The sequence below is a fragment of the Camelus ferus genome, chromosome 13 (genome assembly GCF_009834535.1).
Source record: "Camelus ferus isolate YT-003-E chromosome 13, BCGSAC_Cfer_1.0, whole genome shotgun sequence".
NCBI lineage: Eukaryota > Metazoa > Chordata > Mammalia > Artiodactyla > Camelidae > Camelus > Camelus ferus.
Window position 1 is genome coordinate 45,521,166 of NC_045708.1, and position 18,539 is coordinate 45,539,704.

Here is an 18,539-nt window from a genome sequence, read left to right on the forward strand (position 1 = left end):
ATACATCAATAATCACACTAAATGTAAATGGACTGAATTCACCAATCAAAAGACAGAATGACTGGATGGATTACAAAATAAGACCTAACTATATGCTGCCTCCAGGAGATTCTTCTCAGTTGTAAGATACTCACAGGCTCAAAGTAAACGGATGGAAAATGATACTCCAAGCAAATGGCAGCCAAAAGAAAGGAGATGTAGCCATATTCAAATCACACAAAACAGATTTCAAACCAAAAAAGGTAACAAGAGACAAAGATGGATATTAGATACTAATGATAAAGGTGACACTCCATCAAGAAACATAACATTTATTAATATAAATGTACCTAACAAAGGAGCACCAAAATATATAAAGTATTATCAACAGATCTAAAGAGTAGGAGATTTTAACACCCTATGTACATCAATGGTTAGATCATCCAGACAGAAAGAGAACAAGGAATAGATGGCTTTAAATGAAACGTTAGACCAATAGACTGAATAGATATATACAACGTTCCATCCAAAGTCTGCAGAATACACATACTTCTCAAGTGCATATGGAATGTTATCACAAATAGACCATATACTCGGACACAAAACAAGCCTCAATAAATTTATTAGGTATCTTCCGAAAACAGTGGTATGAAACTAGAAATCAACTACAAGAAGAACGCTGGAAAAATCACAAACATGGAGATTAAACAACATGCTACTGAACAACTACTGGGTCAATGAAAAAAAATCAAAGGAGAAATCTTAAAAATATCTGGAAACAAATGAAAATGAAAATAAGACATACCAAAAATTATGAGACACAGCAAAAGTAGTACTATGTGAACAGTTTATTACAGAAATACAGGTCTATCTCAAGAAATAAGAAAAACCATAAATAATCTAATCATAGACCTAAAGGGATTAAAAAAGGAGAACAAATGAAGCCCAAAGGCAGTAGAAGGAAAGAAATAATAAAAATAAGAGTGAAAATAAATAGAGACTGAAATGATGAGAGAAAAGATCAATGAAAAGTTCTTTGGTTCTTTGAAAAGATAAACAAAATTGACAAACCTTTAGCTAGACTCACTGCAAAATAAAGGGGGGGGGGGGGTTCAGATAAATAAAATCAGAAACAAAAGAAATTACAATGGATACCAAAGAAATACAAAGGATTATAAGTGACATCTATGAATAGCTGTATGCCAACAAATTGGACAACTCAGAAGAAATAGATAAATTTGTGAATGATACAACTTTCCAAGACTGAATCATTAAGAAACAGAAAATCTGAATAGACTGATCAGTAGTAAAGAGACTGAAACAGTAATAATAATTAAAAAGAAACCTCTCCCAAAAAACAAAAGTTCAGGACCAGATGGCTTCACTGGTGAATTCTACCAAACATTCAAAGACTTAATACCTAACTTTCTCAACTTCTTCCAAAAAAATTGAAGAGGAGAGAACACTTCCTAACTCATTTTACAAGACCAACATTATTCTGATACCAAAACCAGACAAGGACACCACAAAAAAAATTACAAGCCAATATCTGATGAACACAGATGCAAAAATCTGCAACAAAATATTAGCAAACTAAACACAATAATACATTAAAAGGATTATACACCATGATCAAGTGGAATTTATTTCAGGGATGCAAGGATAACTCAATATCTGTAAATCAGTGTGATACAACATATTAACAAAATGAGTAAAAATAACATGATCATCTTACTAGATGCAGAAAAGCATTTGACAAGACTCTACATCCATTTATGATAAACACTTTCAATAAAATGAAAACAGAAGAATGTACCTCTACATAATAAAGGCAGTATATGAGGAGGAACACACAGCTACCATTATATTCAACAGTGAAACACTGAAAGCTACCCCTCTAAGAACAAGAACAAGACAAGGATATCCACTCTTGCCACTCTTATTCAACATAATAACCAGAGCAACTGGGCAAGAAAAAGAAATAAAAGACATCTAAATTGGCAAGGAAGAAGTAACACTGTCAGTATTTGTCAATGACATAATTTTATACACAGAAAAACTTACAGATGCCACAAAAAAACTATTAGAATTAATAAATACAGTCAAACTGCAGGATACAAAATCAATACACAAAAATCTGTTATATGTCTATATACTAAAAACAGATAGAAAGATAAATTAAGAAAACAATCCCATTTACAACTGCAACAAAAAGAATGAAATACCTAGGAATAAATGTAATCGAGGAGGTAAACACCTGTACATTGAAAACTATAAGACATTATTGAAAGAAACTGAAAAAGATATAAAGAAATGTAAAAATAACCCATGCTCATGAATCGGAAGAATTAACACTGTTAAAATATACATATTACCTAAAGCAATCAAGAGATTCAATGCAATCTTTATCATACAACTTAACAACAAAAAACAAACAACCTGATTGAAAAATGAGTAGAGGATAGGAAAACACATTTTTCCATTTAAGACATACAGATGGCCAACAGGCACTTGAAGAGATATTCAACATCACAATCATCAGAGAAATGCAAATTAAAACCACAATGAGGTATCACCTCACACACATTAGAAAGGCTATTATCATAAAGACAAGAAAAAACAAGATGTTGGGGAGGATGTGGAGAAAAGGGAATCCTTATACATTGTTCATGGGAATGTAATCTGGAGCAGCCACTATGAAAAACAGTATGGAGATTCCTCAAAAATTAAGAATAGAACTACCATATGATCTAGCTATTCCACTTCTAGGTATTTATTCAAAGAACAAGAAAACACTAATTTAAAAAGATATATGCACCCCAATGTTCACTGCAGCATTATTTACAATAGCCAAGATATGGAAACAACCTAAGTGCCCACCAATGAATGAATAGATAAAGAAGGTGTGTTATATATACACAAGAATACTACTCAGCCACTAAAAAAAAAAAAAAAAAAAAAAAAGGACTCTTGCCATCCTTGACAACAAGGATAGACCTTAAGGATATTATGCTAAGTGAAATAAGTCAGATGGAGAAAGACAAATACCACATGATTTCACTCATATGTGGAATAAAAAACCTCAAAAACCCAAAATAAAACCAAACACATAGAAACAGAACAGACTGGTGGTCATCAGAGGTGAAGGGGGTGGGAGGTGGGTGAAATGGGTAAAGGGGGTCAATTGTATGGTGATGGATGGAAAGTAGACTTTGATGGTAAGCACTCTGTAGTGTATACAGCAGCTGAATTATACTGTTGTACACATGAAACTTATATAATGTTACAAACTAATGTTAACTTCAGTTTTTTTAAAAAGGCTGGAAGAAAAAACTTCAAGAAAAGAAATATTAGATAACTCAAGGAGTTGCTGCAAAGAGGAGTAAAAAAATAGAGGTAGCTGAAGTTATTTTAAAGTCAAATCTGCTCATGTCAGTCTCCTGCTTACAATCCTGTTTTCTGAATTGCACCACAATCAGGACATCTTCAGGGAGTTGGTAAACAGCCCAGAGATCCTGTTTATGCATCTAATGTTACAAAGATGTCAGATTTTAAACTGAGGGCAGAGGTGTCCCCATTTACATTAGAATAGGGCACCAGACTAGAAGTAGAGAAATAAATTGGGAGGTTTTGTAGAAACTCAAGCTATAACCTACTGAGCAGTAGCAGTGGGAGGGAAAAGGGAACAAAATTGGGAAATATTAAGAAGGCAGAAGCAGCCAGACTAAGGGAATGATTTGAAGAAAAAGATGACAGATTCAGTTTAGGACCTTTATATAAAGATGGTGAGAGAAACAAAGAGGTAGACGAATGAAAAAGAGAAAAGGAATCTTTGGGGATATCAAGATTTAAGGAAGAAGGAAAGGAACTGGAATCAAAGGAAACAGAAGTGTGTTTTATACTAGAAGTCAAGGAAAGAAAGTATTTTAAGGGAATGCCAAATGCTGTAGAAGGATTAAGATGTGCACTATAAATATCCATTTGATATAGCAACAAAGATCGCTGGTGAATTTCAGCATGGCCAAAAGCCATACTGCATTATACTGGAAAATTCATAAAAGATAAATATTATAGAAACAAGCCTCTCAAAAAGCTTGGCTGGGAAGGGGAATGAAATTAGAAAACCAATTATCTATATAAGTAAATCACCGTAAAGAATAATCTGAAAACCGGTGGTGTAGCAGAGATTTGTCTAAGTGTTCACCAAATCATTTTTCTTTTTCTCATGGACATACAGCTAAACTACAGGCATACCTTGTTTTAGTGTGCTTTGCTTTATTGCACTTCGCAGATCCTGCACTTTTTACAAATTGAAGGTTTGTGGCAACTCTGCATCGAGCAAGTCTACTGGCGCCATTTTTCCAACAGCATTATTTTTTTATATACTACATATAGTGTACACATAATTTTTATATGCACTGGGAAACCAAAGTATCTGTGACTTGCTTTATTGTGCTGGTCTGGAACAAAACCTGCAGTATCTCTGAGGTATGCCTGTGTGTATTCTAGCTCACCTTACACGTAAGTGTAGCCAAAACTGAGTTTTGGCCAATGGAATGAGGATAAAAGTGATATATACCATTTCTACGTCTGGCCTATAAAACATTCCTACATGGATTCCCTCTTCTCTTTCCCATCTGCTAGCTGAATGGAAAGGATTTGAAGGACTAGAGGAAGCAAACCCACAAGATGAAAAGAACCAGGCCCCTGCGTGACTGCATGGAGAAGCCATTACTTCCTTTACCCCATCCAGACCTCCAAGCCAACACAAATCGGACTATGACGTGGGTGAGAAATAACATTTACTGTGTTAAGCCGCTGAAATTCTAAAGACATTTGTTACAGGAGTTAGGCTGCTCCAACTAATATAGGTGGCCAGTATAAAAAAGTGTGTGACTTGGTAACCAATCAGACATAATTACTACACTTCAGTTGCTGAAGAATGTATTATAGAATGGCTATGTCTGCAATATTGAGATGGAGTTTAAATCAAGTATCAGTATTATATAAGTTTGAAAAAGAATACGCTAACAGAAGGAAAATATGTAAACTGGAAAAGGGACACTCAATGACTAAGAATTTGTCTATGAGTCTTTATTCAGTCGCCGACCAGCAGCTGGCTATTTGGTAAGCATGTATTGAATATTCTGATAAAGGAAAGTGATATATCAGGTTATTTTAATTTTGTGATTTATCATTAAAATTATCCATCAATCTAACTCCCCGTGTTCTGATTCAATGCTCATTAAGCAAGTTCTATTTTGGAATTGTAGACTTAACTACAAGAGGGGAATACATTGGCCAATAGACTTGGAGCATCTGGTTTCCTTGATAGTTATATTTCTTATCATAATTGGCATCAATGTCTTGTGAGCATGATTAGTTCAGCTCAGTTGCCCTGAGCCTAATCCACTTAGAGACACTAAAAGAAAAATTGGAGTTAACTTGGAAATTAAGTGGCAGACCATTGTGGTATTACCATTACAGGTAATATGAACCTCCAGGGTTCCAATCTAAGTGGTTAGCTGTTCTTACCTGTATTACAACCTATGATATCTTGGATGAGCACTTAATACATTATTTGTTATTTGGAGATCAATCTATAAATTCAAAAACTGACTAAACCGTATCTAAGTACTTTGGAAATAATTCCTTTTAACAATTTTTACTTTTACTTTACTAATGAGAAATCTTGGAACCCAAGAAGCTTAAAGTGATTGGATTACACAGCAAGACAGAATCTAAAGCTCCTTATTAACTCTGTGAAGTAGGGTCAAAAGAAAAAAAAGACTCTAATAGTAATTTCTAGGAATTCTAATAAAATTGGCAGAACAGTCAAATAGTGATGGTTTCTTGATACAACTGTAAAATTGGTGCCATCAAATAAAATGCAACAACGTACAGTTAAAAGGCAAAAATATAATGCCAGCAATTAATAAAGTGGGTAAAACTAAATCATGTTTTCAGTACAAAGCATAAATATAAAAATAAACTGTTAGCTTTACTGTAGAAAATAAACAGCAATCTTAAAAGTCCTCTAAACAAAGAACATTCTCAAGAAAATAAAACCATTTGTCTTAATATACTAACCTAACTTTTGAATTGTTTAACATTACCATTCATCAACCATATCTATTATTACAAAGAATGAAACCAAGTTTCAAAATGCAAATATTACTAAGTGGTGTACTTTTAATACTACGGGTACATAATACCTTATTTGCAGTCCAGATATCCCCCGATTTTTGAAAACAGAATTTTTCCATAACTGATTTGGTAGCATAAACTGGCTGAACTGACATGGCATGAGGCCATTCAGTCTTAATTTATCACACATTGTGAACTGCTGCACTTTACTTGGTTGGTAAACTGCATTTATAAAACAATATACATACTTAAAATAGAGGCTTTTGACATAAGCAAAAAGATAAAAATTATACTAGTGCAGGATCATCCTTGTAAATTAACTCTTTACCTCTTCACTCCATGTAATCGAAATACAACATAGGCAAGTAATCTGAAAATTTAGCTTCAGTAACATACTTACACATTTCGGCAAGATATGGGTTTGAGAAAACCAACTTCATTTCCGGTAAAATGTGTTTCATTGCCACCAAAATCCTTACAAGTTATGTTGGGTGCTGGAAAACATGGAACTAAAGGCAGGAAAAAAAAGCAAGAATCTATTATTTTTTTTCCTGTGGTAAGGTATATAATTTGGTTTTGGTTTTGGTTTTTTTTAACACTAGCAAAGCACACAAGAAAATATAATTTTAATTCAAACCACCTCCCAACATCACATCTGAGATTTTAATTTAGTTAGGAAAAGCTACATTTTATATATATAAAATGTATATGTATATGTATATGTATATATTCATGTACAAGATAAAGATAATATGATATTGTGGTCTCAACACAAAAGAATTACCACATTGGGTTGGATTCAAGACCCATCGAGTTTAGTCTCCTGCCTTTGGCAAAGGTGACAAAGAAAGAACTGCATAATGTTACTATCCTTTATTTCATCTCTAGGATAAAGAATACTTCTCGAATTTTTGTTGGTAACTCATTGAATAATTCATTAAATTTAACATAATCTGATTTTGTATTTTTAGTTTATAAAATTCTTATAGATGTTGGCTACAGTAAACTAAGATTCTTCTTTATCTATTCTAAATAGATTTTTACTTATTCTAAATATATTTGTTTCTCTATTCCCTCTAGGATTTGGTATAGTATATTATTTGTATCTGTAAAGAGCAAAAACTTCAGAATAAGAATGACCTCTCTGTGCATTGCCTTTTTCAGAACCTTGGATTCCTTGTAGGTAAAAATAGCACTAAGATCACCCACATCATAAGACTATTGTGGGGATTAAATGTGATATAAATTACCTAGCACAAGGCACAGCATTTAGTAGGCATTCAATAAATGTTAGTGCCTTTTCCTCCTTCACCATTTCTAACTAAAAGGTACAAATATTTTTAGGCTAGTTTTAGTAAATGCTTATCTCTATGTTTAGCATCAGTAAGTACAGATTTTTTTTTGAGAAAATGAAAATAGAACTTGGTATAACAGTCTTAAAAAAAAAAACAACCCAAACATAGAGACCTCCAGATTTTATTATGAGAGAAAAATGATATTTATTTTCTACTTTATACTTATCTTCAGATTTCCAATAAATCATTGTCCTTTCTTAGGCTGGAGTAGTACACTGAGAGAATGATGCCAGAAAAAAATTCTATAATGACATTATACCCTTTTGCTGGGTTACTGACAGTTCAAATTCTATCACCCCATAAACTTTATTTATTTAATGTATTAACATTTCCAAAACAAGACGATCTTATGCTAAAACGCACAGATTCAATATAACTGAGAGATATTTAAACAAGAAAAAAAGTAATAAAATGAAGAGAAGAGAGAAAGGGAAGTAATAATTATACTAGGAAACAACTAAGGGAAGATAGTGCAATACCAGAAATTTAGCTCAGAGCTTCCTGGTAGTTAAGCAAAAAGCTTTACAGAGCTACTGTGATATAACTTAAAGAAAGTATACCAGTTCACCTCTAAATCACTGTGGGAACTTGGTTTGGTTCATGACACAAGGGTAACAGAATGTAAGAGAAGGTCCTCAATAAGAACTTCTACAAAATAATAAAGGTTTTCCACATAGCCATTTCTTACCCTGACTTCAGATATAAGCAAAGACTTATAATGTTAAGATCTACAGAGGTGGGGCAAAAATTAACAGATGATTTATATGTAGCTGTTTGGTCACCTGCCTTAATATAGGGATAACACTTACTGGCTATATGAATGAATTATTGTCATGTCCCCTAGTTACATCTCTTGATCTGTCATCTCAGGCTATGCTTTTGACTGTAGTTATATAGTACACAACTCAAAATTGGGATGAGCATATGTCTGAAATGCTAATATACATTCTATGTTACCAACTGAAATGAGATCGATATGCCCTATTTCAATGATGGGGGCCAATTTTGCTTTCCAGTGAATATTTGGCAATGTCTGGTGACATGTTTGCTTGCCACCACTGGGAAGCTGTTCCTGGCGTCTAGTGGGTAGAGGCCAGAGATGCTTCTAAATATCCTGCAATGCACAAGACAGCCTCCTCACAATAAAGAATCACCTAAATCACCTAATGTCTAAAATATTAATAGTACAAGGGTGAAGAACATTGCTCGAGTCAGTGGCCTTCCAAAAAGTTTGCTCACACACTCCTTAACAATTTTTTAAAACCATATAATCCCTCACACATTTTTTAAGTTGACATTCAAAATTTTTCACTATAGATTTAAATGATTGGGAAAAATTATTTCCAGTATGTTGTAAATGCTGCCATTAACATTTAAATATTATAGCATTCTTTAAAATGGATCTAAATAACGCAGCAATTTGATAGCCATCATGATCCAACAGAGGATATGAAAGAGCTCTTCCTTAAAATTCAGAAATTTTACATCAATTGTAGGAAAAAGTACACATATAAAAGACATACTGTGGGCTGAACTGTTACCTTCCAAAAAGATATGTTGGAAACTCTTAACTCTTAGTGACCTTACTTGGAAGTAGGGTCTTTTCAGGGTGGGCCCTAGTCCAGTAAGACTGGTATCCTTAAAAAGGGAAATTGAATGAACACACACACGTGCACGCGAAGATGATGTGAAGACATACAGGCAGAATGCAGTGTGAAGTCAGAAGCAGAGACTACACAGTTGGTGCTGCAAGCCAAGGAATGCTAAAGATTGCTGCTAGCCCAGCAGCTCAAAAAAGGAACAAATGATTCTACCCAGAGTTTGAGAGGGAACATGGCCCTGCCAACACCTCGATTTTACACTTCTAGCCTCCAGAATTGTGAGATGGTAAATGTCTGCTGTTTGAGGCCATCCAGTTTGAAACACTGTTATAAGAGCCCTAGGAAACGAATTCACCATCGATACCTATTTACCTCTTGAAAAGCTCTGTCTAACCCCAGAGTACATGTACTTCAGCTTGAAGACCAAGTTTGGCATCAGGTAGGTAAGTCAGCCAAAATATGTCTGGTTTAATGAGCAGTCACACCCCATCCCCAGCCCCTGACAACCACAAATCCACTTTTTGTGTCTGTGGATTTGCCTGTTCTGGATATTTCCTATAAATGGAATCACACACTGTGTGTCCTTCTGCATCTGTCACTTTCACTGAACATAATATCTATTCACCCACAAGAAAGGATAAAACACTGATTCTGCTGCATTGTGCATGAGCCTTCCAAACCTTCCTGGATTTTAAATGTATCACCTTGCTTTCAGTGTGAAACAGACAAGCACTCCTTTGCTCTATTTCTACGTGTTTATTTTTTAAAACTTTATTCAGTATCTTGTAATAACCTATAGTGAAAAATAATCTGAAAAGGAATATATACATGTATATGTATGACAAACATTCTGCTGTACACCAGAAATTGACACAGCATTGTAAACTGACTATATATCAATTAAAATAAATAAATAAAATTAATCATTAAAAAAAAAGATGTCTGGTTTAAAAAGTTAGTTTTTTTGCCTTGATGAGGACAATTTCACCTCTACAAAGAAGTGATCTGAAGGATTATCTATAGATAAACACAAGTTTTTCTTCAAACAGCACCTTTAAAGTTTTTTCAAATCCTCAAAATAATTAAGCTCTGTATTAGAAAACTGTGCAATAAAACAGACTATAACTAAACTTTGGACAATTTTTCTCTAAATATATTATTACCTTGCACTTGCTCAGTTTGAAGCGATCACTTTTGTGTCCTACAACCTTGTTAGATCTTCTTGCATACTATCTAAAATCAGATCTTAAAGAGATAGTTGCAACATAAAACAATGTAATTATGATTCCTGATGTGTTTATTGTCCAATACACCTTACATAATAGAAAAGCACTGTTTTTTGAGATTACAGGTTCCTGTACAAAATTTTAAAAGATTAAACATTTATAGGTGAGTTGTAAAGATGCCTTATAAAAATATTAAAAACTAAGAAATCATGTCTTTCTATTTTTGTTAGATACTGTCAATTGTTCAAATGCCCATATTTTGACCATTTTAGTTTTCCATGCTATTTTATCATTTCTACTATAAGAAATGATTTATATTCAACATGGGCTGCTTTGTATTCAATGAGACAGATAAAAGAAAAATTCCCAGTGCTCCAGGCTTAGAACCTCACTAAAGATACAAATAGTGGAAGTACCAGAGTGCAAGGAAAACCACATTACTACAACAATTCTAGAGAAGTTTGACAGAAGTATGAGCTAATTATTTCAAGGAATGAAAATTATGTAGTGAGGAAGGGTGAGCTGCTGCTCTAAGTATAAAGAGAGATAACATGAGAAAATAATAAATTAGAGAAACATTGAGGCTGATTAGATTTGTTTGAACTGACAGAGAACTCCAAAGAGCAGGACTTTAGAACCGGACAAATCTGGGTTTAAGTCCAAACTCAGTCACCTAACTAGTACGTTTTTTGGGGCAAGTTACAAAACCTCACTGAATCTTGTTTTGTAATCTGTGAAATGGGATTACACCCTTGTAATGCTACTATACACATATTAAAAGCATATGATATGTAACATATGGTGCTTGGTTAGAAGTGTTCAGCAAGTGTTAGGTTCCTTATTCTCGGAAATTAGTGAACTTGAACATTGAGAAGCCCGAGACAACGAACCTGGCATGAAAAATGAATACAACACTGTGAGTGGCTGTAAAATTAACAGAAGATTTTGTGAAATGAAATTAATTCAACAGAAGCCTACAACCCTGGTTTATTCATTTTTATAACGATTTCATTTGACTCATTTTTTAAAAACACCTGTTTAGTAGGTAGAACTAGTGATATGTTCCTTTTTCTTCTTCCCTTTACAAACAGAAAAACTAAACTGAGGTTCCAAGAAATTAAATGAGTTGGCCAAAATCTCATAAACAGGTAATATTCTATAAGTCCTAGACTAACACTCATTATTCTTAATCAATACTCTTTCCATAATGCCATGATAATGCCATCCTTACACTGATTTCAGGAACAAGCAAAAATAAGTCAACAGGACAAGATTAATGCAGCTAGTTATTAATAAATGTTAACTAGTACACAAAATTAAGCAACAATGCTACAAGTCTGAGAACTATTCAATTTGCAATTTTCTTGCAAGAAGTTTCGCTCTGACTAATGTCTAAAATTTGGATGCCATCAATTTAAGCCATATACACAGTATTCCCCAATTATTAAAAAAAAAGAAACAGCTTTGTTTTATAAATGCATAAAAGCTAAACTAGAAACAACGTAATCAATGAAGTTTCATAACAGTAAAAAGGACTGACCTAAGGAGGAAGTGGTTTGGGATCCTACTCCAGTTAACATCATGCCTCTGGACTCTAGTCTTGATCTGTCAAATAAAAGGGTCAGACTCGGTATGATCTCTGTAACAGGTTACATTGCATAATGTCTAGATAATTAAATGTGTCAACCTAGAACTAGGGTAAAAGCAAAAGATAAAGCTGGTAAGAGCCAACCCTATCTTCATATTCCGCATATTAAGATAGCTCTCCTCTGGAAATGCTGGAGTTGGAAAGTCATCATTTTGCAACTATCACAGTAAAGAATGATTCGGGCAGAATCACCATGGACGCTAAGTCTAGGGGAAGTTTTTGATGAGGAATAGGATATTTGCATGAGTCTCCCCAAAGACTGTTTATTAGTTGCAAAGGGAAAAAGTATTAACTATACAGTGTGAAAATCTGAGTGATCAACATTTACCACCATCATCGAGAGGCAGATGGACATCACATACCTCAGATACAGGACACCCTATCACTTATATAATTTTCCACCCTGGGATGTATAAACTAAATCTAATCATAAGGAAATATTAAGACAATCCCAAATGAGGAACATCCTATTAAAATTGAGGAGATTGTAGTCTTCAAACATGTCAGTGTCATTAAAGACGAAGCTGTGGAAATACTCAAGTTTAAGAAAGACTAAAGGCAAAACCTGATCTTGGGATCCTATACTGGGGGGAAATGCTATTAAGGCTTTATCCGAGTCATGTGTCAAAATCACAACATGGATGGTAGAGTATGTGCATTAATATTGAATTTACTGAAGTTTACAACTGAACTGATTACAGGAAAACATTGCTATTCTTAGGAAAAACACAAACGTATTTAAGGGACAAAATGTGTATACACAAATTGAGAGAGACAGAGAGCATGCATGAATGCACAATGATAAGCAAGAAGGGTAATGTGTTGACCATGGGTGAATCTGGGGAGAAGGCATATGGGTGTTCTTTGTACTATTCTTACAACTTTTCTCTAAGATTGAAATTATCTCCAAATAAAAAGTTTAAAAATAGCATACTCTTTGCATAACTAATTTGTGCTATAAGTTAGAATAATGGTATCATTAAGGCAGGGTAGGACTACAAAGAGACCACGATGGGGGCTTCTGGCACATTTAAAATGTTGTTTCTTGATCTGGAAGCATTCACAGGGGTGTTCAGTTTGTGAAAATTTATTTGAGTTATACCTACTTTCCTGTAAATATATTTCAATAACTTAATAATAATAAGATAACAAAAAACCTCTGCCAAAGGACCAGAGCAAAATTTCTGGAAATGGAGTTTAAATACTTTTGTATTTCACTGATGGGAAAATTGGAAACACTTGCTTATATATGTCTATATAATCTATACCAAACACTCCCTGAGAGCAGAAAATGTCTTCCTTCACACAGCATCCATATCACTTAGTAGAAGCCTGTCGTACAATATCTTCTCAATAAATAATTTCTCAATCATAAATATTTTATAAATTTTTATTAATTATTTTGATCCATTTATTTTAATCTATTTAATCATTAAATTAATTACAAATAATTTCTCAGTAAATAAAGATGTCTGTTAACCGCTATTGGGCTAACTGGCAACCATTTCAAGATCACAGTAGTTTACTGTTGTAGTTGAATCTCCTCTGCCCTTGGTCCCAATTCTTACTCTCCACCCCCAAATTCCCCTCTTTGTAAAACACTCCTCCTACTTATGTCTACCCAAAATGTATAGTTTAAGAAAATTAAACTTAGTTTGAGGATTCTACAATAGTCCTCCATATACTCAGTGGAAAAACAGAGGAAGAAAAATTTTGGCTAGAGGAATGAGAGAGATCATTTAGCTCACACTTTCCACAACTCTAGTATTTTTCTCCTGTTTATCAGTTCTATGCTACAACCAAAAAGCATGTTTCAAGACTCATTTTGATGTCGTCTCTAATCAGGACCTGGAAGTGATTCACCACTGCCACTCCACTAGCCCTTGTGTGTTTAAAAACGGACAATTTAAAAAAATTCCTGGGGGTGGGGTGGGGATAGCTCAGTGGTAGAGCCTTGTTTAGCATGCGTGAGGTCGTGGGTTCAATTCCCAGTGCTTCCATTAAATAAATAAATAAACCTAATTTACCCTGCTCCCACCCCCAAAAACCCCAAATTAAGAAAAAAAAAAAAAAACCCTCCTGTGGACAGACATAGCCTCATGAGAACTGGGCTAGGCCGTGCTGATAGAATCTATCCCAGATCATGGCTGGATACTTCTGGGTCATGCACAAATTATACATCTATATGCAGAAGCCCTGGGACCCATACTTGTCTCAAACTTTATTTTCTTTTTACAACCATAATAATGTCATTTATTTATTAATCTACAAAATTGTGTATGTGTTCTAAGATTGTTAGGCACTCACAGTTCATTCTCTCCAAATGAATAATCATATCACTCCCTTATACAGAAAGCCTCCATTTTATTTTCCTGTAGCTCTCCACTTACATCATCTATGATTACTTACCTGACAGGCCGAGATGGTACCATAACACTTTCAAATCCTTTATACTTCCTAGCAGTCTGATCATCTGATTTTGCATTTGTTTGTAAACTTATTTATCAATAATTACTTAAGTAAATTCACATTTACTTTTTACAAAAGAGACACCCAACTGAAGGGCAGAGCTCTTTTTGGTCAGAAACTATTCTTTTTAGTTGTATAACTTCCTTCAAAATCCTCATACCTACAAAGAACTCTGCAGACTAGAAAAGGCTTTGAGATAGCCGGCTGCCTGCTTCCTAGTTTAAAGTGACCTAAGTCACAATAGTATTCACAGGTTTGCAACATATTTCATATAAATGGTTGACTATTTGAAAGTTGATTCTTCTTTATGTATGTTAACACTATTCCCCTGTATTCTGAAAGCACAATATAAAAGACTGAACTGTAGAACAGGCAAATAACAGAGTATACTTATAAACTATTAAAGAAGGAAGGGATTCCTCACAAAGTTCCTTTAAGTCTAACATATCTAAATTAATATATACGTATTAAGCAATATTTACTACACAAATCATACATATATAACCTATTACTGTTTACATGGTAAAACTGCACTACTCCAGAACAGTAGCAAAACATGTTACAAAAGTTTTACACAACTTACTTTCAAATCTCTCTGCTGACAAGAATTGGGCCAACAGTATGTCAAAATACAAAGAGACAAAAGACATGGGAGATCTTTATAAAATATATACAAATTCATAATCAGAAGTCAATTATTTGACTGTAAGATATTTTTGAAAAAGTGAAATTTTTCTGCTGTAACAACAAAAAAGTCCATCCCTTTAATCTCATTTCCATAGTGAATCTGTTTAATAGCTTTTATTTATAAAGAAAAGATCAATTATTGGCTCATTTCCTGTCTAAACATAAAATAATCAGTATATATTCAATAGGTGTTCTTTTCTCAAAATTATGTATTAGCCATTATTATGTACCATGCCAGGTAAGAATGCCAAATCCAAACAGCTCCAACATACAACTATCTGCCTCCTTTCCAATATATACCCCTTTAGAACAAAAAGCTAAACAACTTAATCATTAGGTTGAGGGTATTATCCATTATCAAAACACCTAAGAAAATACTAATACATACTTAAAATCCTTACCATATTGTTTTCATACTTAGGATGTACCTAAGTATATTTTACAGGTATATGATATGGGTGATAGAGCTTTTATAAACCTTACCAGACTAAAAGTCTCACTTCAACTTCTTTTTGAGATATTAAAAATCTAAAGGAACATCTTTGCATAACACAGCTTGATAAATAAAGGGAATCAAGAAAGCTACGTAAACTGACTAAAGGTTTTTTTTTAAAAAAAGAACGAAAATTTAAAAAAACTTCCTGGTTTATATAATTATAACAGAATAAGATTCTTTTTAAAATTAAACAACCCCCAGCCAGTTCTCTAGTATTAAGTTGTTCTGGAAACTGAATACTAATGTTATCACTCAAGAAAAAACACATTTATTGATTACTTTTAGTGATCACACACTGATCTATGAAATAAAGTTTTAAAAATGATTTTTGAAGACATGTTTCTGGAATTCTTACCATGAGCTGTGTAGTTTGTACAGTTAACTGGTTCTTGTGTAGCATCATTTATTTTTGGATCTTTACAAATATATGTAGAAAAGTTAAGGAAATATGAACTACATTCCATTATAAAACATTAGCATCTTGTCTTTAACATCTTATCTTACATACTATATTTATATTCACATGTAAAGAGAGGATGTTAGTTTGTCCAAGTCAACAAGCACAAACACAAATATACTTTTAGTGTCAATAAATAATACCTCAACATTAATTTATTACATGAAAAGCTTTAGCAGAGATGGTATCTTTAAAGGAGATCAGTAAGGGTTTAAGCACAAAGCACAAAATAAAACTGAAAATAAAAATCTTTACCAAATTATTTGAAGAGGACTTCAGGTTAAAGAAAACAGTTTCCAGCAAAATGACAAATTATTCACAGGACCCAAGTATCCCCACATACATAATTTCACATACACAAATAACCCTGTGATGGAGATACTATTATCCTCACATTACAGAAGGAAACTAATGCTCAAAGTTTGAATGACTTATCCAAAGTCATGTAAGTGATAGGTAATAAAATCAGGTTTCCTGATTCCAAGCCAAGGGTACTTTTCAGCAGACTGCAGGGAAAATGGTTGTTTTCGGTGGGTATACATGGTTTCCCCAACAGGATTTTAAAGCTTTTGGAAACAGATATAATAACTATCCTCTAATACCTACTCAAAACACTTGGTGTGGGGGGGGTGCTTTTCTGTTTCCTATTTCACTGACACTAAAATGAAATAAGTATTCACAAGATGTTTCTGGAGATAGAGAGCCTGACACCTGTTTAAGGTTTTCATCTTTATGCCACGAACAACATTTTCCAGTTAATATCATTTTGTATGCTCAGCCACTTCTCTCTAGGATTCAAAAAGCACGACTCTTCATACTACCCAATTATTTTCTTAGCGAGAATCACCCTGGCATTTCTGCCAAGAAAATGACTCAACTTTCTAGGTCAGTGTTAATCAGCAAATTAGAGCTATTCTATAAAAATCTAATAATGGCTGCCTCCCGTCAACTCACATAAAAATACAACAGGATTGAATTTTCTTACTATTAAGATTTTCTCTCATAGAATCTTTCTTATATCTCTGGCTTCTATTATATAATTTTCTGTACTACAATTTGCATAAAACTATCTAGTTTTGTACAAAAGTACCTATTTTAATTTGAATGTAACTCCCATTTCATACTGTTCATCCCTTTATCAGAGCTGTTACAATGAACAAATCTACTTAACCCCTCCAAGCTCAGTTTTCTCATCAGTAACTACATAGCTAACACAGAGACCCTACTACGTGCCAGGCTTTGTTCTAAGTGACTTACCTGTACTAATTTATTACAACAGACCTTTACGTTGGTACCACTGTTATACATATTTTTACTTATGAGAAAATAGAGTTTTAAGTAGTTTGTCCACAGTTACAAAGTGGAGCAGAAACTTGCCCCCTGACAGTCTGGGCTCTGACAGAGGTTGAGATGATATAACGTAATAAACGTAAAGTTAATAATAAATAGGCAGTATACATTGGCTTTATTAACTACCGTACTTGTCTCCCCCTAAGTCGACAAACTTCCAGGGTACGGTCTGTCAATTCTTTAACTTAATTCTAGACCTGGCATACTTCAGCGCCCTTGTTTAACAAATAAGCCCACTGGTTTAAAAAAAAGAAAGTGGCTCAGAAGAGGAAGAGCCAACGATTAGTAAAATTCCAAGAATATCACACAGGATGGCCTCGGCCCGTCCCACCTTCACATCTCTCTTCACCCTCCCAGGGTCCCTTTGTACATTAGAGGACTCAGACCACCGTTCCCTTCAGTACAACCCTAGCCCGTGTAGAGGGCCGCGACCCAGTCTCGACCAGCAATCTACCCTGCCCCTCTCTGGGTCTCCTCATAGAGGATATTGTCCTACTTTGAGGTCCTCGCACTTAAGTGTCTCCTCCCCGCCGCCGGCGGCAGCTCCGCAAGGTCCCGTGGTGACTAACACGAACCACAGGACACCTAGGAGACGGGCGGCCACAGTGTCGGAAGCAGCCGGCCCGGAGGCCCAGGGGGCCGCCATGCTGGGGATCAGCACTTACCCCACGCCTTCCGGTTCCGCCTTCGTCAGGGCGCAGGCGGGAGGCGGGCGGAGGGAGGGAGGCGCTTAAAGGGACCGTGCAGGGCCGGTTGTAGGTCCTCCCGCTAGGCGCGCGGAATCACCTGGGAGAGCTTTGATTGGTCTTTGAGAGTCAGAAGGCGGCTCAGCTGCCTTCCATCCACTGCTCACTCCCGAGCTAACCTTACTGTGGCTTTTCCATCTGCTAAAGTGCCAGCGGCGCCCGGCGAGTTGATAAACACTTTACGAGTATCTATGTTAGTCTGGAAGGATTTGGGTTTACAGATAACGAACAGGCTCAAAGACGCTAAAAAGCATGTTGACTTCAGTTACTGAGTTGAAATAGAATTGATGTTTGCCCGATTTTAGAATGTGTGTTCTTAGAGAAGAATTTTTGGAAGGCCGCTACCAATAGATCTTAAGGACTCTGTGTTACAAAGAT

General features: G+C 34.8%; 1 protein-coding gene across 4 annotated transcripts in view; it reads right to left on the bottom strand.

Moving 5' to 3' along the window:
• The window catches only part of TM2D1 (TM2 domain containing 1), a 76,422-nt gene extending 58,325 nt beyond the window's left edge, over positions 1–18,097 (bottom strand). For 3 of the 4 annotated variants that reach the window (XR_004325102.1, XR_004325101.1, XR_004325100.1), the window contains exons 1-3: positions 17,904–18,074; positions 15,964–16,037; positions 6,527–6,635 (exon numbers count right to left, since the gene is read on the bottom strand). Coding sequence is in view for 1 of the 4 variants with exons in the window: in XM_032494428.1 (XP_032350319.1) it covers positions 6,527–6,635; positions 15,964–16,037; positions 17,904–18,061 (341 nt within the window). In the remaining 3 variants the exon portion in view is untranslated. Of the gene's footprint in view, positions 1–6,526; positions 6,636–15,963; positions 16,038–17,903 lie in introns of all 4 variants that reach the window. The other variant, XM_032494428.1, reaches the window with a different exon arrangement.
• Positions 18,098–18,539: the final 442 nt, after the last annotated feature.